Raw genomic sequence first — 24,488 nt, 5'->3', positions numbered from 1 at the left:
TGGTATATCTCTCCATCTATTTGTATCATCTTTAATTTCTTTCATCAGTGTCTTATAATTTTCTGCATACAGGTCTTTTGTCTCCTTAGGTAGGTTTATTCCTAGATATTTTATTCTTTTTGTTGCAATGGTAAATGGGAGTGTTTTCTTGATTTCATTTTCAGATTTTTCATCATTAGTGTACAGGAATGCCAGAGATTTCTGTACATTAATTTTGTATCCTGCTACTTTACCAAATTCATTGATTAGCTCTAGTAGTTTTTCGGTAGCATCTTTAGGATTCTCTATGTATAGTATCAGGTCATCTGCAAACAGTGACAGCTTTACTTCTTCTTTTCCACTTTGGACTCCTTTTATTTCCTTTTCTTCTCTGATTGCTGTGGCTAAAACTTCCAAAACTAGGTTGACTAAGAGTGGTGAGAGTGGGCAGCCTTGTCTTGTTCCTGATCTTAGTGGAAATGGTTTCAGTTTTTCACCATTGAGGACAATGTTGGCTGTGGGTTTGTCATATATGGCCTTTATTATGTTGAGGAAAGTTCCCTCTATGCCTACTTTCTGCAGGGTTTTTATCATAAATGGGTGTTGAATTTTGTCGAAAGCTTTCTCTGCATCTATTGAGATGATCATATGGTTTTTCTCCTTCAACTTGTTAATATGGTGTATCACATTGATTGATTTGCGTATATTGAAGAATCCTTGCATTCCTGGAATAAATCCCACTTGATCATGGTGTATGATCCTTTTAATGTGCTGTTGGATTCTGTTTGCTAGTATTTTGTTGAGGATTTTTGCATCTATGTTCATCAGTGATATTGGCCTGTAGTTTTCTTTCTTTGTGACATCCTTGCCTGGTTTTGGTATCAAGGTGATTGTGGCCTCGTAGAATGAGTTTGGGAGTGTTTCTTCCTCTGATATTGTTTGGAAGAGTTTGAGAAGGATGGGTGTTAACTCTTCTCTAAATGTTTGATAGAATTCGCCTGTGAAGCCATCTGGTCCTGGGCTTTTGTTTGATGGAAGAATTTTAATCACAGTTTCAATTTCAGTTCTTGTGATTGGTCTATTTATATTTTCTATTTCTTCCTGAGTCAGTCTTGGCAGGTTGTGCATTTCTAAGAATTTGTCCATTTCTTCCAGGTTGTCCATTTTATTGGCATAGAGTTGCTTATAGTAATCTCTCATGATCTTTTGTATTTCTGCAGTGTCAGTTGTTACTTCTCCTTTTTCATTTCTAATTCTATTGATTTGAGTCTTCTCCCTTCTTTTCTTGATGAGTCTGGCTAATGTTTTATCAATTTTGTTTATCTTCTCAAAGAACCAGCTTTTAGTTTGGTTGATCTTTGCTATCGTTTCATTTCTTTTTCATTTATTTCTGATCTGATCTTTATGATTTCTTTCCTTATGCTAACTTTGGGGTGTTTTTGTTCTTCTTTCTCTAATTGCTTTAGGTGCAGGGTCAGGTTGTTTACTCGAAATGTTTCCTGTTTCTTAAGGTGGGATTGTATTGCTATAAACTTCCCCCTTAGAACTGCTTTTGCTGCGTCCCATAGGTTTTGGGTCGTCGTGTCTCCATTGTCATTTGTTTCTACATATTTTTTAATTTCCTCTTTGATTTTTTCAGTGATCACTTCGTTATTGAGTAGTGTATTGTTTAGCCTCCGTGTGTTTGTATTTTTTACAGATCTTTTCCTGTAATTGATGTCTAGTCTCATAGCATTGTGGTCGGAAAAGATACTTGATACAATTTCAATTTTCTTAAATTTACCAAGGCTTGATTTGTGACCCAAGATATGATCTATCCTGGAGAATGTTCCATGAGCACTTGAGAAAAATGTGTATTCTGTTGTTTTTGGATGGAATGTCCTATAAATATCAACTAAGTCCATCTTGTTTAATGTATCATTTAAAGCTTGTGTTTCCTTATTTATTTTCATTTTGGATGATCTGTCCTTTGGTGAAAGTGGGGTGTTAAAGTCCCCTACTATGAGTGTGTTACTGTCGATTTCCCCTTTTATGGCTGTTAGTATTTGCCTTATGTATTGAGGTGCTCCTATGTTGGGTGCATAAATATTTACAATTGTTATATCTTCTTCTTGGATCGATCTCTTTATCGTTATGTAGTGTCCTTCTTTGTCTCTTCTAAAGTCTTTATTTTAAAGTCTATTTTGTCTGATATAAGAATTGCTACTCCAGCTTTCTTTTGATTTCCATTTGCATGGAATATCTTTTTCCATCCCCTTACTTTCAATCTGTATGTGTCTCTAGGTCTGAAATGGGTCTTTTGTAGACAGAATATATATGGGTCTTGTTTTTGTATCCATTCAGCCACTCTGTGTCTTTTGGTGGGAGCATTTAGTCCATTTACATTTAAGGTAATTATTGATATGTATGTTCCTATTCCCATTTCCTTAATTGCTTTGGGTTCGTTATTGTAGGTATATTCTTTCTGTTGTGTTTCTTGCCTAGAGAAGTTCCTTTAGCATTTGCTGTAAAGCTGGTTTGGTGGTGCTGAACTCTCTCAGCTTTTGCTTGTCTGTAAACGTTTTAGTTTCTCCATCAAATCTGAATGAGATCCTTGCTGTGTAGAGTAATCTTGGTTGCAGGTTTCTCTCCTTCATCACTTTAATTATGTCCTGCCACTCCCTTCTGGCTTGTAGAGTTTCTGCTGAGAGATCAGCTGTTAACCTGATGGGGATTCCCTTGTGTGTTATTTGTTGTTTTTCCCTTGCTGCTTTTAATATGATTTCTTTGTGTTTAATCTTTGACAGTTTGATTAATATGTGTCTTGGCCTATTTCTCCTTGGATTTATTCTGTATGGGACTCTCTGTTCCTCCTGGACTTGATTAACTATTTCCTTTCCCATATTAGGGAAGTTTTCAACTATAATCTCTTCAAATATTTTCTCAGTCCCTTCCTTTTTCTCTTCTTCTTCTGGAACCCCTATAATTCGAATGTTGGTGCATTTAATGTTGTCCCAGAGGTCTCTGAGACTGTCCTCTGTTCTTTTCATTCTTTTTTCTTTATTTTGCTCTGCATCAGTTATTTCCACTATTTTATCTTCCACCTCACTTATCCGTTCTTCTGCCTCAGTTATTCTGCTATTGATCCCATCTAGAGTATTTTTCATTTCATTTATTGTGTTTTTAATCGATGCTTGATTCATCTTTAGTTCTTCTAGGTCCTTGTTAACTGTTTCTTGCATTTTGTCTATTCTATTTCCAAGATTTTGGATCTTGGAAATAGAATCTTGGATCATCTTTACTATCATTATTCTGAATTCTTTTTCAGGTAGACTGCCTATTACCTCTTCATTTGTTAGGTCTGGTAGGTTTTTATCTTGCTCCTTCACCTGCTGTGTGTTTTTCTGCTTTCTCATTTTGCTTATGTTACTGTGTTTGGGGTCTCCTTTTTGCAGGCTGCAGATTCGTAGTTCCCGTTGTTTTTGGTGTCTGTCCCCCGTGGCTAAGGTTGTTTCAGTAGGTTGTGTAGGCTTCCTGGTGGGGCGGACTAATGCCTGTGTTCTGGTGGTTGAGGCTCGATCTTGTCTTTCTGGTGGACAGGTCCACGTCTGGTGGTGTGTTTTGGGGTGCCTATGGCCTTATTATGTTTTTAGGTAGCCTCTCTGCTAATGGGTGGGGTTGTGTTCCTGCCTTGCTAGTTGCTTGGCATAGGGTGATCAGCACTGTAGCTTGCTGGTCGTTGAGTGAAGCTGGGTGCTGGTGTTGAGATGGAGATCTCTGGGAGATTTTCGCTGCTTGATATTATGTGGAGCTGGGAGGTCTCTTGTGGACCCGTGTCCTGAAGTTGGCTCTCCCACTTCAGAGGCACAGCACTGACTCCTGGCTGCAGCACCAAGAGCCTTTCATCCACCCGGCTCAGAATAACAGGGAGAAAAAGTAGAAAGAAAGAATTAGTAGAAGAAAGAGAGAGGGAAAGAAAGGAAGAAGGGAAGAAAGAAAGGAGGGAGGGAGGGAGGAAGGATGGAAAGAAAGAAGGAAAGAAAGGAGGGAGGGAGGGAGGAATGAAAGCAAAAGGAAGAGTGAATGGAAGAAGGGAGGGAGGGAGGAAGAAAAGAAAGAAGGAAAGAAAGGAGGGAGGGAGGGAGGAATGAAAGCAAAAGGAAGAATGAATGGAAGAAGGGAGGGAGGAAGAAAAGAAAGAAAGACAGGTGGGACGGAGGGAGGAAGGAAAGAAAAAGAAAGTGGAAAGAAGAAGGGTGGGAGGGAGGGATGGAGGAAAGAAAAAGAAAGAAGGAGGAGCGGAGGGAGGGAGGAAGGGAAGGTAGGAAAAAAAGAAAGAGCAGGTAAAGTAAAATAGAATAAAATATAAAATATGGTAGCGTTATTAAAATTAAAAAGTAATTATTAAAAAAAACACGGACCGATAGAACCCTGGGACATATGGTGGAAGCAAAGCTATACAGAGAGAATCTTACACAGAAGATTACACATACACATTCACAAAAAGAGAGCAGGGGGAAAAATAAAAAATCTTGCTCTCCAAGTCCACCTCCTCAATTTGGGATAATTCGTTGTAAAAAGAGGAAAAAGGCGAGAAGTCTGAAATCTTGCTCTCTAAGTCCACCTCCTTAATTTGGGATAATTCGTTGTAAAAAGAGGAAAAGCGGGGAAAGTCTTAAATCTTGTCCTCAAAGTCCACTTCCTCAATTTGGGATGATTCGCTGTCCATTCATGCACTCCACAGACGCAGGGCACATCAAATGGACCGTGGAGCTTTAATCCGCTGCCTCCGAGGCTGCACAGAGAGATTTCCCTGTCTCTGCTCTCACAACTCCCGGGTCTCAGCCTTGGACCTGGCCCCGCCTCTGCGCGTAGGTTGCCGGAGGGTGTCCGTTCTTCGCTCAGACAGGACGGGTTTAAAGGAGCCGCTGATGTGGGGGCTCTGGCTCACTCAGGCAGAGGGGAGGGAGGGGCGCGCAGTGTGGTGCGGGCCTGCAGCGGCAGAGGCCAGCGTGACGTTGCAGCAGCCCGTGGCGCTCCGTGCGCTTTCCCGGGAAAGCTGTCCCCGGGTCCCGGGACCCCGGCAGTGGCGGGGTGCACAGGCCCCCCGGAAGGCGGGGCGGACAGTGACCCGCGCTTGCACACAGGCCCCGCGGCGGCGGCGGCAGCCCCAGCGTCCCACGCCTGTCTCCGAGGTCCGCGCCTTACCCGCGGCTCGCGCCTGTCTCCGGCGCTTCCCCAAGCAGCCCTCTTAATGCCCTCTCCTCGCACACCAGGAAACAAAAGGAAAAAAAGTCTCTTGCCTCTTCGGCAGCTCCAGACCCTTTCCCCGGTCTCCCTCCAGGCCAGCCGCGGCGCACCAACCCCTCGGGTATAAACTCTTGGCTTCACTGAGGAAATGACATTAAAGCTGAGAGGAGTGGCACTGAGATAGGGTTTTGGTCATACAAATACATGGAACAGTATAAGATTTTGTTGGCTTAAGTAAAGGTAGGTTGTTCTCTTCAATAAACTGAATGATTGGATTAAGAGATTAGGAGGGAAATAAAGTTAAAATGAAATAGTAGGGTCAGAGTACAAATACATTAAGAACTAAAATGTTTAAACCTGATGTGTGAGTGGGCAAACAAATTTACTGAGAGTATTTTCATATCTCATTTAATCTTTGTAATACTCTGTGAAGAAAGCATGCATTATTTCCATTATACTGATTAGTAAACTAACACTCAAAGAATATTCGATAATTTGCCTGACTCGCAAATTGGGGAAATGCTAAGGACAGAACTCACATCCAGGCCTTTTTCACTCAGAATACAGTGTACTTTCTATACACTGTGGTGTAGAATACAGTCCATTAAAAATGTCGTCTCATTCTTTAAGGACTGGTTCAAATATCACCTTTCCTCTTTTTAGAGCACTTCAATTACTGTTCTAAAACTTCACACACATCTGTCTTAACTGCTAGACTAGTCTCTCAAGGTACAGGACTCTGTTTCTTTCATCTTTGTATCTCAGTGTCCAGCAAAACACCTGGAACATAGTTGTTTGTAAAAAAGAAAAAAGTAATTAGAGAATAAATAACTGAAGCAGAAAGCCAAAGGATTTAAAATATGGGACAGAATAAAAGCAGAGTTTTTCTTTAAAAAATTCCTCATTCTTTCGAATTACTAATAACTTCTTCCTTCCAGATGTGGGTACTGGAATACAAAATGAAATGAAAATGGGTACTCATTAGGTTCTTAGTTTTAATGAAGTGCTATGACTTGAATCCTGCTGGATACCTGACCTATGACATCCAAAAAAATAAGGGAAGTCTCCAGGATGAAGTAAAAGACTTAAAGCCAGAAGAAAAATGAAGCCAAGGAGATGAACTAGAAAGCTGTTGGGATAAACCTGTTAGGAAATGATGAGAATCTAAACTAAAATGACTATAAAATAAACGGGAAAATTCTATGTTCTAATGGAATAGATAACTACCCTGGACAGGCTAAATGCAAATCCCCTTGGTTAAGTTCCTTGAAAGGTCCTTAAGTCAGGGCTGGAGATTAGAGGCCTTCTAGGACAATAAATTATAACATAGCATAACAAAACAGATAATGACTAAACTGGTGCTCAAAAATCATCCTGGTGTCTAGGGATCAGCTAAAGTGTTTTGACACATTCAAAGAAATGTGAAAATCATGTAGAACCAATTATTTTTTAATTGTTAAGTAAGAAGCAGCAACTATAAGCCCTATCTTTGAAAATGATGTCACTGGCAAACAGAACTGAATATAAGGACTAAAGTATCTTGTATAGGCCTTGTTAAATCAAAGCCAAACAATCAGAGCTTAAGCATAACAATTTTATCTATGTAACATTCTATAGTTCATAAAGTACTTTCATATGATAGGTATTACTGTTCTCGTTTCAGAAAGGTTCACAGAGGGCTGCTGTAAGCATTAGACTTAAATCTGTTTCATAAGATGTTAGAATTCTTTCCATTAATGATTTTCCTATGGATAATCTCATTAATTATAAATTTACTTAAACAGCTATAAGTCTGTCAAAATTTCATCTTACAATGAAGCAAAATTGCCAAATAAAACAGAGCTATGACTAAACAAATATAAAAACAGTATAAGCTTTCCAAAAATAAATAGCATTATTAAGCCTTAGGTATTTGCAACACAAATAGACATCCCAATAGATAATCCATATAAAATTTAGCCTTCTGAAAATAAAACCAACATAAAAGGGCTGGCTAAAATCTTTCAAAGATTTTTGTTCAAACTGAAGAATATTAATCTTGCCAAATTTAGACTTCAAGAGAAAAACTAAATTACTTTTTGCTCACATAGTTGACTATTTTAAAAAAGAATTTTATATTATCCCAGTTACAAAGATTTTATATAAAATTAGAGCTGATATAATGATTTTGTCTCACACATAGTTTTTCTTACTAATTAGAAACACAAGATCACATTTTCTGCCTAGAATTACATAAGGAGGTATTTAAGTGAAAGGAAAATGAAAGAAAACACATTAAAATGAAAAAGAATGCAGAAGTAACAATAAACAAACAGAAACTACATTAATCCTTCTTTTCACATCAATAAGTAACAACACTGCCATTCTTCTAGTTCCCTAGCCTTGGGGGGGGGGGAATATCACATTTCCTACAATTAAAACAAGAATTTATTATTTGTGGAATTTCCTGAGATGAGCCCTCCACCCCTGCCACCCTGACTCCCTAAAGAATCATAACCATTCTTGTCTTCTTGCTTTAATTCCCACCATTTCATCTGTTTATGCTGCCCTTTCTCCTCTCTTCTTTTAAAAATCCCATCCTATGTTCAAAAGCTAGTAGCAATGAAATGGATCGATATTTTTCTAACACTATTCATACGGCCATAAATATAACGATCAAATATTTGCGACTGAATAGGAGAAGTGTTTATGAACGTAATACTCAAGCCTTTACTCCTCAATGAAGTTTTTCCAGACAACTCTAGCCCACTGTCATTTTTCCTTCTCTGAACCACTCATACAGCACTTAGTCATATATTGCTTTGGGACTTCTTTAACACTGTTATATTATACTGCAATTTTATTCTTGTTCTGTCAGTTAAATTCTGTGTGTGCATAGACTTACCAACTTGATTTCAAACACAGTTAAGGATGCACCTGTGTATTATACTTTTATATATACCCAAGAGAGGCCAGCAGAATACTGTACGTATGTCAAGTGTCCCATAATTTGCTGAGTTAATATTTTACTTTATCTGTTATGTTTTATTATTTCCTTAAAAAAAAAAAGCTCTCCTATGATAACATATTTTCTATGATGAAATTAAAAATGAAACCCAAGCTGTTTTCTTTCTCAGTGATCAGATGATAACAAACAGCTATTTAAAACATTAACTTCCACTTGCCAAACACCCAAGCTATGGAGAGCATGATACTATCAGATAGCATGATACTATCACACACTCCTTTAACTAAAATTTGCAAAGCAGTCTAACAGCACATACCAGTTTTCACAATTAAGAGCCTGATGTTATAGCACACCCTAGCGATCAAGTATGAAACCACATATCCTTAAAATTTTTTAAGTTCCACAACAAATAAAAATATTTATCCAAAGAAAATAAATTTTAAAAAATACATTCAATTTAAAATGTAAAAATATTACAAAAACAATTGTAACATTCATACCTTAACATTTATACATCTAAGGCATACAATATAACTCATTACATTAGAAGTAAATGGTACTTGAAACAGCTACAATTTTTTTTCATTTATTCTTCTCCTCATTCACCAGATGCTCACTGAGCACCTACCACATGCTAGGAAACATTCTAATCAGTGATGAGCAAAGATCAATCTTCCTCACTCTCATTGAACATACAGCTAAAAATTGAGACATTAAAATACTTGTATTTGAAAACATTAAACAAAGAATCACACCAATAGTAAGTTTACAGTAATTCCCCCCTTATCCACAGGAACACATTCCAAGTCCTCTAGTGGATGCCTGAAACTGCAGACAGTACTGAACCCTATACATACCATGTTTTTTCCTATACATACATACCTATGATAAAGTTTCATTTATAAATTAGGCACAGTAAGAAAGTTACAACAATAATAAAATAGAACAATTATAACAACATATTGTAATAAAAGTTATATGAATGTGGCCTCTAGCTCTTTCAAAATATCTTGTACAAATATAATGCCTTTTCCCTCTTAACTAGGAACTTACGCACTGTGGCCGTAACTTCTACATTCTGAGGTATGATAGCAAAACTGACATGAATTTCTTTTTCCTTCGTCATAATGTCATGGATAGAAGACTCATTTGTATCACAGATCTTAGCAACCTAAGGATACAGTTTTTTCCCTCTCCTTATTAGGTTGAGAACTTTCAATTTTTTCACTTAAAGGAAGCACTTTATGGCTTCTCTTTGGCATATCTGAATTGTCAACATCACTACTCTTGTGCTTTGGGGCCATTATTAAGTAAAATAAAGGTTACCTGAACAAGCACTGTGATACCCTGACAATCGATCTGATAACTCAGATGGCTACTAAGTGACTAACAGGCAGGATACGCTGGACAAAGGGATGATTCACGTCCCAGGTAAGATGGAGCAGGATGGCGAGAGATTTCATCACACTACTCGACAGCATACAGTTTAAAACTTAAAAATTGTTTATTTCTGGAATTTTCCATTTAATATTTTCAGACTACAGTTGACAACGGGTAACCAGAACCACGGAAAGGAAAACCGCAGATAAGGAGGGACTACTCTAACTGTGCTAAGTGTGATGAGTGAGAAGCGCTATTAAGATGTAGTAACAGGAAACTGACCCAGTAAGAGAATACGAGAAGTCAGACTTCTTCAAATACGACTGAACAGAGATCGGAGGAGAGTCGACTATTCAAAGGGTAAGTAAGTGGGAAGAAGTAACTGGTATTTGAGAAACTAAGAGAAGGCCAAGGTGGCTAAAATACAGAGATCATATTAAAAGATAAAGCTAAAGAGGCTGGCAGGGGCTAGACTATGTGGGCCTTGAAGGCCATATAAGAACCCTAGCTTTTATCCTACGAGGTTAAGATTTGCATTAAAAAAAAAAAAAAAAAAAAAAAACCACCACACACACTAGCTCAATATATTGTAGAGAAGGAAGAAAGGCTACGGCAAGACCAGTTAGGAGGCTTACTCAGATGGCCCAGGTGAAAGATCACAGTAGTCTGAATGAGGGTGATGGCAGTGGAGATGAGGTTTAATACATAGATCTGAGAAATATTTAAGAGATAAAACTGTCATGTCCTGCTGAAAGAATGGAAATTGCTGAAGAAGATGGACATGTCAAAGATTTGCAAATGACATTTACCGAGGAAGAGAAATCAAGAATAGGCTGGTTTTATGTTTTGTCTGTGTTTTTGTTTGATTTGGTTTTATGATAAGGCTATGAGGAAAACATTGTTTGGTTGTGGACATAAAGTTTAAGGTATTTCTGAACATTGGTGATATCAAGAAGGCAGATGGAGAATTAAGTGTGAAGCTCAGATAACAGAGGTGGACAGGCAGTTTAACTTTGAGTCTTTAGGGTATAGCTGATAACTCAACATAGAAGCTCAGGAAATATCAGCATAGAAAGAATATAAGCGAAATGAGAAGACGACCTATAAGTGAACTTCAAGTACGACGAGTCATGTAAAAAGTCCGTGGTGTTGGCAATATGGAGGTCACTGCTGAACTTATTAGCCTGAACAGTTTGTTTAGTAATGGGATTGGAAGCCAGAATGGATTGAGAAGTGAGAGGGTGCTGACAGCTCTTTTGAGAAATCTAGCTGTGAAGGAAACAGGAAATTGGTAACAATAGGACAATTGCTAGAAAACATGTGGGGGATAAGTAGGGGATCGATTACCCCACCCACTCCACGTGTGAGAGACCTGTGCATATTCAAAACCAGACAGGAAAAAATCTACTTAAAAGGAAACCGCTGAACATCCGTAAGAAAAAGAGAGGGATATTTAATAGTTGAAGCCTTCAGAAGTGGAAAGGGGTTAAGATACAAGGTACAGGTATAAATCCTAGCCTTAGATGGGAAGGATAACTCTTCTACTGTAAAACAAGAAAGGAAGATAAGATGAATACAAATAGAGGCAGATTTGTGTCTTGAAGTAGAAAAAATAAAGAAGTTATGTCTTTCTATTTAAAAGCATGGTCTACAGGACAACACTCATCATATAACTTACCATATAACTTACGTTTTTTCTTCTATCAGAAGACTATTCATTTTTTAAAAAATATAATAGATGTAGGGTCATTACAGAGGATGATAAACAACCAATTAAAATTTTTTTCTAATTAAAAATTTGAATAGAAAAACCTCATGAGATGTGTATACATATGTAATGCTACATTTATGAAATAAATATATATAAAATATATATGTATAAGTGTGTGTATGTTTACAAGGAGCACTCAAATGTAGTTTGGACATGGAATGCCAAGGAGTTGACACGTTAATTTTGAATGTAAAAGAATATATAAAAATCTACCTCATAAATCTTTAAAGATTATTTCAGGATACAGAACCACCACAGCACATTTTAAGGTAGGAAAATGATTATTACCTTACAACTTTTGCAGCCTGGGAACTTTCAATTCCTTTAAAACAAACTTTTTTGACATGATCTCCTGAGCTTTGGCCAGTAATAGATTTTTTTTCTTCTAGTAAGAAATCCCGGAATGACTTGGATGAAACTGAATGTAGAGAAGATGCCCTGTAAAAAAAACAATAGAGATCATGTAAAAACACTCCTTTTTGCTGGAAGTGGCAAGGGGATAATGGAGAGAATATATACCAAAAATTTTACAATGATATAATTACAGTTTTCAATGTGATGGTGGAGCCCTGCTGTCAATTGTAGACTAATCAAAACTGTGTGATAAGAAAAAAACAATCAATGGAGACCAACACTGGTGATAACCCAGATGGTGAAGTAAAAACAGCTATTATAACTATGCCTCTGGTAACAACAAAAAATATGGTCAGAATAAATAAGAAAATCTGTATAGACCTATACCTCTTTTAAAAATTGAATTAATCCCACCAGCTTTTTATTGTAGAAATGAACAAAGTGATTCTCTAATTTATATGGGAATACAAAAACCTAGATTAGCCAAAGTTGTTGTAAAAAAGAGATACAAAACTGGAAGAAGATAAAACAAGGTACAGTAATCAAGACAGTGGGGGTATTAAGGATTAACTGATCAATGGAACAGATTAGAGAACCCAGTAATAGACCCTCATGTAGACAATCATTTTACTTTCAATAACAGAACTGCCAAAGCAACCCAGTGGGAAGAATGTTTTCTATAATAAACAAATGGTTTATAGAAGGAAAAAAACCCTTGACCTTTACTTCACACCATACCCCAAAATTATTTCAAGATGAATTATAGAACTAACATAAAAGCTAGATATCCTGGAAGAAAACAGAAGACTATCTATCTTCATAACTCAGTGGTAAGCAAAGGTTTCTTATTAAGAAAACAGAAAATATTTGTAAAACATACATCTGGCAAAGGACTTCTACTCAGACTCTAAAAAGAAATCCTAAGGACTTCCCTGGTGGTGCAGTGGTTAAGAATCCATCTACCAACGCAGGGGACACGGGTTCAAGCCCTGGTCTGGGCAGATCCCATGTGCTTCTGAGCAACTGAGCCCGTGCGCCACAACTACTGAGCCTGCACTCTGGAGCCCGTGCGCCACAACTCTGAGCCTGCTCACCACAACGCTGAAGCCCGTGCGCACTAGAGCCCGCATGCCGCAACTACTGAGCCCACACACCACAACTACTGAAGCCCGCGTGCTCTAGGGAAGGTGTGCTGCAACTGCTGAAGCCCACGCACCTATAGGCCGTGCTGCACAACAACAGAAGCCACCGCAATGCGAAGCCCACACACTGCAACGAAGAGTAGGCCCTGCTTGCCACAACTAGAGAAAGACCACGTACAGCAATGAAGACCCAACGCAGCCAAAAAAAAAAAAAAAGAGAGATCCTAGACCTAAAAAACCACAAATATAGAAGACAAGGCAACTTCAAAAGGCATACAGAAAGGATCTGAATAGACACTTCACAGAGGAAGAGGAGAAACCACTACACGCCCACCCAAACAGGTAAAATTAATTGACAATACCAAATGTTGGCAAGGATGTGAAACAACCAACAGTCTCATAAATTTTGCTGGGAGGATAAAATGATACAAATGCTGTGGAAAAGATCTGGCAGGTTTTTTTTTAAAAGTAAACAAACATGCATTTTCTGTAAAATCCAGCAATTCTACTCCCTAATGTTTACCCAAGAGACGTTAAAATATATGTCTACAAAAAGGACTAAACAAGAATGGTCAGAGCAGCTTTATTCTTAAGAGCCAAAAACTGGAAAAAGTCCAGGTGTCCATCAACAGGAGTAAACACAAATTATGGTGTATTCATACCTTGGACTACTACTAAGTAATAAAAAGGAATAAACTGTTGGTATACACAATCCAAATAAATCTGAAAAACATGCTGAGTGAAAGAAGCCAGACACAAAAGTATATTATGTTTCATTCTAATTACATAAACTTCTAGAACAGACAAAACTCAACTACAGTCGAAAAAGAAAAACCACAACAATGGTTGGCACTGGGGTGAGAGGGGACGAAGATAAACAGAGAACTTTCTGAAGACAACTTCCCGGGATAATGCTCACCAATTCACTAAAAAGGTAATACACAGTGACCACGTGGGCTTCATGTAATGCACGGGTGTTCTAACACTCAGAAAAAATCAATATATTTCATCACATAAAGGAGAAAAATCCTATGGAAAAGTTCTAGGATCCAGTCAATGGATGCATCAAAAAAATTAAATATTTAGGGATACAATTAACAAAACTTGGATGAACATGATACATCTATTTAAAACTATAAAAGACTGCTGAGAGATTTTAAAGAGAATCGAAAGGATACCATGTTCATTCTTAGGGGACTCAATGACCCAATATTGATAACCTGTCAATACTCTTCAATTCATCTACAGATTCAAAGCAACACCCAACAAATCCCAGTAGGCTTTTTTTTTTTTTGACAAGCCAAATCTAAGACTTATTTAAACATGGTCAAAACTAAAAATAGAAAAAATAGTTTCGAAAAAAAGAACAAAATCAGAGGAATTATACTATCTGATTTCAACACTTATAGAAGCTATCATCAAAAGCACATACATATAGGTCAAACAGAACTGAGTAGAGTCCAGAATTAGACCCACACACACATCATGGTCAACTGACTTCCAGCAAAAGTGCCAATAAAATGGAGCAAGAACAATCTTTTCAACAAATTGTGCTGGAACAACTAGATATCTGTATGAGAAAAAAAAAGAATAAACAAAAACCTTGATCTCTACCTTACCCACATATAAAAAGAAAATCACAAACCCAATCACAAAAGCTAAACTTAGGAAACAGCTAGATCAAAACAAAAAAGTTTTGTAACCTTATAGTCAAAGACATAAAAAGCCCTAACTTTCAATGAAAACAAACCAAAAAAATGGATGTAATGGGTTTTACCAAAATTAAAAACTTCTGCTCCTCCAAAGACAATGTTATTAAGAAGTGAAAAACCAAAATACAGACTGGGAGATAATATCCACAAAACATATCCAAAAACATCCTTATTTTCAGAATATAGACTCTCAGAATTCTAGATTAACAAAATAGCCCAATAAAAGGCAAAAGATCTGAAAAGACATTTCAGAGATATGAAAATAGCCAATAAGTCCCTGAGAAATACAAAATAAACCACACCTACTAGAAGACCTAAAATTAAAAAGATTAAATATATGAAGTGTTGGAAAGGATGTGGAATAATGGGAACTTTTACATGCTACTAGTAGGAATGTCCAATGGCATGACCATTTTGGAAAACTGTTTGGTACTTTTCCTAGGAAGTCAAACATTCACTTAATATACGAACCAGCAATTCCAATCCTAAGCATTTACTCAAGAGAAATAATAACATACGACTTATACATAAATAACTTTTTTCATAAAAATAAACTCAGTATTTCTCAACAATAAGAAAGGAAGAAATTATTGATACATGCAACAACATGGATGAAGCTCCAAACCTTTATGTTGAATGAAGGAAGCCAGACACAAAAGAGAGCATACTGTACTTACGTGCCATTCACAAGAAGTTCCAGAACAGGCAAAAACTAAGCTATAGTGATAGAAATTTCATCAATGGTAGCCGGGGGCATGGGTAGAGGGTGGGGGTTGGTCAAGATAGTGGGATGGTGGAAATATTTTTCTTAATTGGAGTGGTGATTACACAGGTGATACATTTGTCAAAACTCCCACTGTACCCTTGAAATTAGTGCATTTTACTGTATGTAAATTATACCTCGGTAAAGTTATTTCAAAAAAACAGAATACACAATGAAATCTACTGCACTCCTTCTGAATGACTAAAACAATTTTTTATGGAAAGGAAGTGGAAAAAGGTCAACTCACATAACACTAGTGAGAGTGTTTAGTGGTATCTACTAGAAATGAATATATGCATATCCTGCAACCCGGTAATTTTATTCCTAGTTATATACGCAACAGAAATGCCAATATGTTCAACAAAGACATGAACTAGAATATCTACAGCAGCACTAACCCTAACAACAGTAAAACAACAAAGCTACTAAAATGCCAGCAAGAACTGAATGAGTGAAATAAATTGTGGTATATTTACACAATGGAGTATTAGACAGTACTCATCAAAATATGAATGAATTTCATAAATATAATGTTGAGCAAAAGAAGCTAGAAACAATAATGATTGTGTGTGTGTGTGTGTGTGTGTATTAAAAAGGGAGAGATTACTCCGTGGAAGTAGAAGTCAGGATAGAGGACTTCTGAGATGCTGGTAGTGTTACTTCTTGATTTGAGTGCTGGTTGCACAAGACGTGTTCAGTTTGTGAAAATACAACAACCTACACACTTATGATAACTGCACTCCTAACTATACATTATGTTTCAATAAAAAGTACTTTAAAATTTAAATCTAATTTTACATGGAGAACATAGAGGAAATAAAAATTAAGTTGATCTAAATAATCAAATATACACAAAACTAATCACACCCAGTATAGGTATAGTACTTTGAGAATTAGTTGAGTGGAATGCACTTTAGAATATCTACCAAAAAACAGTATACAAATTAAAAATCACCTTTACAGATTAATTTAGCTTCCAAAGATTTCATGCTCAGATTGCTATGGTATTAGAATCTTTTTATTCAACAATGTTTTACTGCAATCAAAAATGTAAAAAGGATTTGCAGGGTAGTAGTCAGGGTCAGGCACACAGGCTCTATGGCTGCTACTGTTGTAGGTTCAAATCTTGGCTCTGTCACATACCAGCTTTGACCTTGGGGAGATACTAACCTCTGAGCTTCAGTTTCCTCATCAGTAACATGGAGATACTGATACCATCTCCTTCCTTACAATGCTTGTTATGAGGATCAAATGTTAACCTATGGTAAAATACTTAAACAGTACCTGATGCTATGTTAAGTCTGTTACTATCCACAATTTTCACAGCATTTAACATAACTAATTTAAGAGAAAAAGAAGACAGTGAGAACACAGAAATTCTGACATGAAGAAATATAGTCAGTTCATAGGCATAATATCTTTCCTTCCTGAAGTCTAACTTAGAAAAACTGATTCAGAAATGTAACCTTTAGCTATGATTTTGTATACTAGAACTACACTGTAACCTTAGCATCATTTTCAGAAATCCTTAATAAGTCAAAATTATGAATAACAACATAAGCAATTTCCTAGTATAATATTAATTTCTTCTATTTTATTTACTCAGAATACAGAATAAATATTTTATTTACTCAGAAAACGAAGTGAACACAAATGCTAACCAGTTAATTCCCCAAAAAGTTAAATTCATACTTTGAAGAAACCATAAAATCCAAACCCAGATTAAATTCATAAACTATTTGGGGTTCCCCATAAAAAATTAGCAAGGCCTTCTAATATCCTGTATCTTGTCTGAATAACTCATCTGTACCTGATTCTGACCTAACCACCAAAACACTTTTACATGCATCATCTCATTTAACCCTTACAATAACAATCCTTAAAGATAAGTATTTTCATTACTACCTAAGTTTAAAAGAAGAGTACAACCAAAGTTGAGGGATCTGAGTGATCCTAAGATCACCAGAGATAAGGCAGAACTGGGATCCAAACCCAGTTCTTAATGATCACAGAACTCATGCTTGGCCATCTAGTCTATCACTGGCTTCAGTAAGAAATGAAAACAATACTCCTTGTAAAGTGCCAAAGATGACACAGATGGGAGGAAAATAATGGTGATTCACACTGTTTTGTCATCATATGAACTAAGCATCTATTCATAACAAAATCAGCTAAAAACTTTACCAAATTTTTATCTACTCAATAATTAAATCAATACAAACTGCCTCACATAAAATTTTTCTAAGGAAAAAAACTAACCAATAACTTAATACATGTTAAAGAAATCAGTTAATCATGTGAACATACTACAGGTTAAGTTACAATTTATTTAGTACATAATAAATGGTTGACATTTATACATTTGATTATACAACACTGAAGGTGCTAGGCTAAATGTGTTTCATTTATTAACTCAGTGTACTCTTCACAATACCCCTGTGAAATACTGTGTTTAGCCCTACTTATGAACAAGGAGACAGAAAAAGATTAAATAACTGATCTGACAGAGAAAGATTAAATAACTTATCTGAATTCACACTCCTACCAGGTAACAGATTCACAATGTCAAGCTCAGGCAAGGCTCCCTCCAGAACCCAGGAGATCACTATAAGATCACCATATCAAGATCACTGTACTCTACTACTGTGTCCACATTTAAAAACCATTTACCCTATGTAAAATCTTAAATCATAGAAGGGAAATTTTCTTTACAGATTTACCAGAAACATGACCTACTACAGTATTCACGTGAAAGATATTTCTTCAAAAGGAGCTTACCTGACTTTACCACATAATTTTCTCCAAAGCACATACATATGCAGAACACTGAAAAATTAAATACAAAGAACCACTCTCCATTTCCTTACCAACTCCTTTCTGCTCCCGAAAACACACATACCTGAAGGTTTCTACTGGCAAACAACGTAACTATGGTGGAAAGTACAGTGTCTCATTAGTCATTAGGGAACACTGCTGGCGAATACTCTGCCAAAGAAATCCGCTGAATGTCTTTTGTAAGTAGTTCATGTCTCTAAATACAGAAACTTCACAATGATCTGTGTAAGAACCACACGGTGTCAGATTCATCTTAGTGGTAATTTGGGAACTTCTAGATGTGGTAAATAATATACACACTAAAAATTTTTATTTCTTTAATGGCTACTTAGGATAACATCTCCTTAAGAATAAATACAGGTAACAATGCTTACAAGACATCTTAAACTCACGTGTTCATGAACCATGCACAGTGGTTACCTATAAGATGTCTTATGCAGACTTCTTTAAATGAGCTCTGTTATTCTTTCCACTGATCATGCCATACTTTGAAACAGTGTTTGATTTCCAACGATTTTACTTTCCTAACTCAAAGGTTCTGGCTCTTTTCCATTTTAGCAGCCAGAGAAACTTAATGAAGAAGCATCTGTAGCCACATAAAAAAATTAATCAAGATTTTTGTTCCTCAACTAAAGCAGCCGTGAAATTTTTGCTTTAATGAATAAAATTTCTAGCTCTAAAAAGTTAAATAATTGAAATTAGTTTATAATTTATAGGTTAGCTCTAAATGGAATTTGGAGAATTTACATTCATACATCAAGCCAGGCCACAAAGATTGTGCATTCTTCCACTCAAGATGACTGGTGAGAAATGTTGTATTATTTCTCCAAGTAAAATAAAGGATAATGAAAAGTGACCAACTCCCATGTACACTTGGCGTTTTCACATTAGATTTAAAAGTCAACTGGTTAGAACTTCACTGTAATGCAAAAACCAGTTATCTTTCATATTTAACACTGACACAAGGTGCGTGAATGTATGAACAAACTAAGTAAAATTCCTTACCACGACCAGAAGCAAACTTAGAGGGCTAATGTGTGATTTGCTAATGAACAGCACATTAACCTCATTATTAAGATAAACACAGTATAAAAACACCTTCTAATAAATAAATAAATAAAATCGCATTAGACGATTCATCAGGATGAAGATGTCCCTTTGAGAAGTATTTAAAAAAGATAAATCACTACAGTAATGAATATAGTCCATAAACACAATCTGTAAATCAGATTAAAATGCTAATTTCAGATGAATTTTCTACTCTTTTCAAAGCTGGGCAAAGTTTAAATTCTACCAACTTTCTATAAACCAATATTTACAAGAGATATTCTCAGGAAAACAAATCTATTACTATTTTATTTCTTTAAGCATATACCACATGTATTTACAACCTATGTGTAACTGATTAAAAATGAAGTGATATACTAAACCTGCAGCCTTCTAAGAATTCAAGAAAGAAAATTCAACAACCTAAAAATGACTATTTCCATTTATACTAAATATACATCATAATTCAAGAATACCAAACATCAACCATTTTACATAAATATGTTCTTAAAAGTTCTAACAAGGGACTTCCCTGGTGGTGCAGTGGTTAAGACTCCATGCTCCCAATGCAGGGAGCCCAGGTTCAATCCCTGGTCAGGGAACTAGATCCCACATGCATGCATGCCACAACTAAGAGTTCGCATGTCACAACTAAGCAGCCCGCAAGCCACAACTAAGACCTGGCACAGCCAAATAAATAAATATAAATATAAAAAAAAAAGTTCTAACACATGTTTTCTGATCCCTGTCATTAATTTATATGCATATATTATATACATATATACTTATATATGTATAATTATGTCCATTTATTGACATATGTTACATACATATATTCTACTAAGTTAACTCAGCCCACTATTTATTTAATAACTCAAACAGTACATAAATTCAGAAGAATTTAGCAGAAATGAACTTTAAAAGATCCTTCAGATACCAAAAATTTGGTCTCATAAAGTGATAAAAAGGGTATAAATGATTGATTTTATGACAATTCAGATATCTCTCACTTTCATAAAAATTCAGAATAAATTACCTATAATTGGTCAGTTAGATAAATTTATTTGGTTCCGTAAAATACATAAGATCCATTATTCATTTGTTTGTATTTAGATTTTCCAGTCGCATTTTCATCAACTAAATATATAATAAACATCACTTATAATTCAGTCACCAAATTACTTTTCAAAGAAAAATACCCTGATTATATTTTTGGCCCAACTTTATAGCATTATTCCCCCCACGTTCCTAGAATTCTCCTTAATATGCCATAATATATTTCTTTTGAAATTTAGACAGTCTCTTCAACGTAGGAGTCTGAGTTCATATTGCTAATGATGGCTAGGGAAAATTTTTTCCTAAACCTGAAAATCAAAGTCTGAAGTTTCAGATAAATGATTACTCTAATCCTTTCCTCTAAAATCCCATGTTGAATGAACAAGAGAATAATCAGAAAGACATAAACCCACACAGGCAAAAGAATAAGGCATTAAGACAATGGCAAACTAAAAGTAATAATACACTATTGGAGGATAGAACAGGGCCAGAATGAACCTTGATGTAGTGGAGATAAAGAAAACCTGTCATCAAGTGGAGTGGGGGTAGAGTGTGAAGCTCGGAACCCTGAAAAGTCTCCTACGTTGGAGACATCTTACGTATCAAATCCCGAAGTAGTCATGCAGATGAAGACAGGAATACTGGCTCAAGGTTTACTTGTGGAGTGACAGAGAATGCCAGATGGCTCCCCCATCTCCACGTGGGCAGATGACTGTACTTCCTTCACCTTGGTAGGAGGAGGATTTGATTGAAAATCACCAGTATACAGAGGCAGGTAGGACTAAACTGCTGTGTTTAAAATCTATATACTAAATGATGAGATATGTGAGAACCTCAGTCCCAGGCCTAACTGCCTCACCCTGATCAGCTTCCAGAAGGCTGGCAACCAAATACAAAAATTAAAAGGCTTCTCCTTAGAGAAACTGACAGACCAAGGAGGAAAAACACAGAGACAGTGGTGCGGGGGTCCTCTAAGGGCGCCGCTGGGTCACCCTGCAGTCGCACCCATCAGTCAACCTGTCCCACACGGGCACACAGATTCCAACCAGGACTTAAACAATCCACCAAATAAGACAAAACGTAACGAAAACATACATGAAAAAAGAGTGAATACACATCAATGTAAATCAATGACTATTTTTAACTTTTATAAATGGAATCATATAGGTTTTTTTTTTCTGATTGGCTTCTTTTGCTCAATATTACATTGATGAGATTCATTCACACAGTTGTATTTAGTCCTAATTTTCATCATTGTGTAGTACTCTACTATACTAATAAACTATAATTTATCCATTTACTGCTATAGACATTTAGGTTGTTTAGTTTTTGGCTTTTACAAATAAGGATGATACAAACATTCTGATACATTTGCCTGGTGAACACATACATATATTTCTGTTGGATATATATTAAAGAGTGAAAAAGTTTATAGAGTACAGGTATCTTTCTAACAGTTGAATATTGAACAAGATACTAATAAAAGGGCACTATCGGCAAATAAGAAAGAGCTCTTGGCAATTAAAGATTTTAGTAATTAAAACATTCAGTAGAAGGGTTGTAAGATAAAGTCTGGGAAATGTTCCAGAAAGTATTTAGAATAGGAAGATAATTATATGAACATTAGAAGAGCAAAAGTAAGAAAATTAGGGAAATCCAGGAAGAGCCATATCCAACTAATGCGATTTCTAGAGAAAACAGTACAGAAGAAAGTATCAAATAGAATACAAGATGTTCCTAGAACTTAAAGACATGCTTTTCCCAATTAAAAGAGCCCATCAAAGTACCCAGCATAATCTATAAACAAAGAACCCACGTCAAGGCACATCACTCTGAAATCTTAGAACGCTAGAGATAAAGAAAAAGGGGAAGGGGGACTTCCCTGGTGGTCCAGTGGTTTAAGAGTCCTCCTTCCAATGCAGGGGACGCGGGTTGGATCGCTGGTTGGGTAACTAAGATTTCCACATGCCCCGGGGCAACTGAGCCCACGTGCTCCGGAGCCTGTGCCACAGCTAGAGAGCCCAGGCGCCGCAAGGAGGAACCTGCATGCCGCAACTAAGACACAATGCAGCCAAATTAATTAATTAAAAAAAAAAAAGAAAAGAAAAAGGGAGGAGGGGAGAGGGAGGCAACTGGTAAACATAGCAGGAGTAAGGAATTAGAATGGCGTTAGACTTCACAACAGCAATAAGAAAACGGAACTCTACAAATGATTTGCAACTCAGAATTCTGTTCCAATCTACCAGTCAAGAATGGTGAGAATAAAAACATTTTCAAAGATATAACAGAGCCCGCCTGCCGATGCAGGGGACAAGGGTTCGTGCCCCGGTCCAGGAAGATCCCACATGCCGCGGAGTGGCTGGGCCCGTGAGCCATGGCCGCTGAGCCTGTGCGTCCGGAGCCCGTGCTCCGCAACGGGAGAGGCCACAACAGTGAGAGGCCCGCGTACCGCCAAAAAAAAAAAAAGAGAGAGAGAGAGATGCCTCCAATAAAAAACAAAAGTAATAAATTACCTGGTATGTTTCATCATAATGGAGAGAGAGAGAGGTAGGTTTTAGAGAGTTTTGGGGGGAAAATTAGTGATGAGTACATAGGCAGTACAGGAAAACTGACAGAATTAGTTATTCTAGGGAAAAAACAGAAGAGTGTAAAAAAAGGAAATAAAATCATCCTCACAATATGACTCTGTTGTGAATCTTAATTAACCAGTCATAAAAGAGAAAGTTTGGGGCAGGGCAGGCAACTGCTATCTTTCATGATAAGAAGCCTTGAAGTATTACCATACTATTAAATATTTTAAACTATGTGTTTTGATTTAAAGAATTATTTTATTGGGGCTGGAAAGAACTCCTATGTTTGAAATAGATGCTAAACCAGGAGTATTTGTCCAGTAGTTGGATTTCCTAACTTGAGTGATCATTGTTTTGTTCCTTCTTTTGTTCATTTACTTTTTATGTTTAAATAAGGAAACTGGTTGATGGCAGGGCTAAAACTGTATTTACTAATAAGCCCAAAGCTTCCTCATGTGCTTAGCTAATTCTCTCAAATTGCGACATATTTAGTATCTTGAGAGCTAATCAAAGAACTTTTTTTTTTTTGGTCTTTTCCATACTTTCGTTTAGGGAAAACATAACTCAATATTGTAACAGGGGACTTCCCTGGTGGCACAGTGGTTAAGAATCTGCCTGCCAATGCAGGGGACACAGGTTCGAGCCCTGGTCCGGGAGGATCCCACATGCCGCGGAACAACTAAGCCCGTGCACCACAACTATTGAGCCTGCGCTCTAGAGCCCAAGAGCCACAACTACTGAGCCCGCATGCCACAACTACTGAAGCCCGTGCACCTAGAGCCCGTGCTCCGCAACAAGAGAAGCCACCGCAATGAGAAGCCCACACACCGCAACAAAGAGTAGCCCCTGCTCACCACAACTAGAGAAAGCCCGGGCGCAGCAATGAAGACCCAACACAGCCAAAAATATTTTTAAAGTAAATAAATAAAATAAATTTATATTAAAAAAATATATTGTAACAGCTACTCCATAAACCCTACAGAGGCAGTGATTTAATCAGTTTTGTATATATTGCCTTATCATCAGAAACTAGAACAGTGCCTTTCATGTAGAAGGTGCACAACAAATACCAATGAATTAAAACATTCTACTTGGGCTTCCCTGGTGGCGCAGTGGTTAAGAATCTGCCTGCCAATGCAGGGGACACAGGTTCGAGCCCTGGTCCAGGAAGATCCCACATACCGCGGAGCAACTAAGCCCGTGAGCCACAACTACTGAGCCTCCACAACGGGAGAGGCCGCGACAGTGAGAGGCCTGCGCACCGCGATGAAGAGTGGCCCCCGCTCGCTGCAACTGGAGAAAGCCCTCGCACAGAAACGAAGACCCAAAACAGCCAAAAATTAAAAAAAAAAAAAAATTCTACTAAACCCATTTCCTCAAGTTTTACTCTCTTTTCTTTTTCACTTGGGTTTTCTCACCTCTTGTTTTCTTTTTCTGTGATCATGTTTTAGATTTACTAGTAGGTCTGATATTTAGTCCTATTGGTGGTAATCAAAATAAAATGAGTTGCCACTCTCTTCAAAACAATTTACATTTTAATGGGAAAAATATTCCCTCTTACAAATAGAAAAAAGTGGCATTAGAAGTAATGAAGGGATTCCCCCAAACCAAGAGTAGTCTCTAATACCCTCTTCAACGCTTGTGAGAACAACAAGGTTCTACTGATCGTTCCTGCCCTTCATACTATCCATGTATTTTTTCTC

The 24,488-nt window shown here is 36.9% G+C and overlaps 1 protein-coding gene across 3 annotated transcripts in view; it reads right to left on the bottom strand.

Moving 5' to 3' along the window:
* IBTK (inhibitor of Bruton tyrosine kinase) overlaps positions 1–24,488 on the bottom strand; it is a gene marked incomplete at both ends in the record, with an annotated part of 87,352 nt that overhangs the window by 6,000 nt on the left and 56,864 nt on the right. For all 3 annotated transcript variants that reach the window (XM_079716953.1, XM_079716952.1, XM_079716954.1), the window contains one exon: positions 11,600–11,744. In XM_079716953.1, the coding sequence (XP_079573079.1) occupies positions 11,600–11,744 (145 nt within the window). The remainder of the gene's footprint in view (positions 1–11,599; positions 11,745–24,488) is intronic.

This window comes from Hyperoodon ampullatus (genome assembly GCF_949752795.1).
Source record: "Hyperoodon ampullatus genome assembly, chromosome: 12".
Classification (NCBI taxonomy): domain Eukaryota; kingdom Metazoa; phylum Chordata; class Mammalia; order Artiodactyla; family Ziphiidae; genus Hyperoodon; species Hyperoodon ampullatus.
This window is presented reverse-complemented; position numbering and strand designations above follow the sequence as displayed.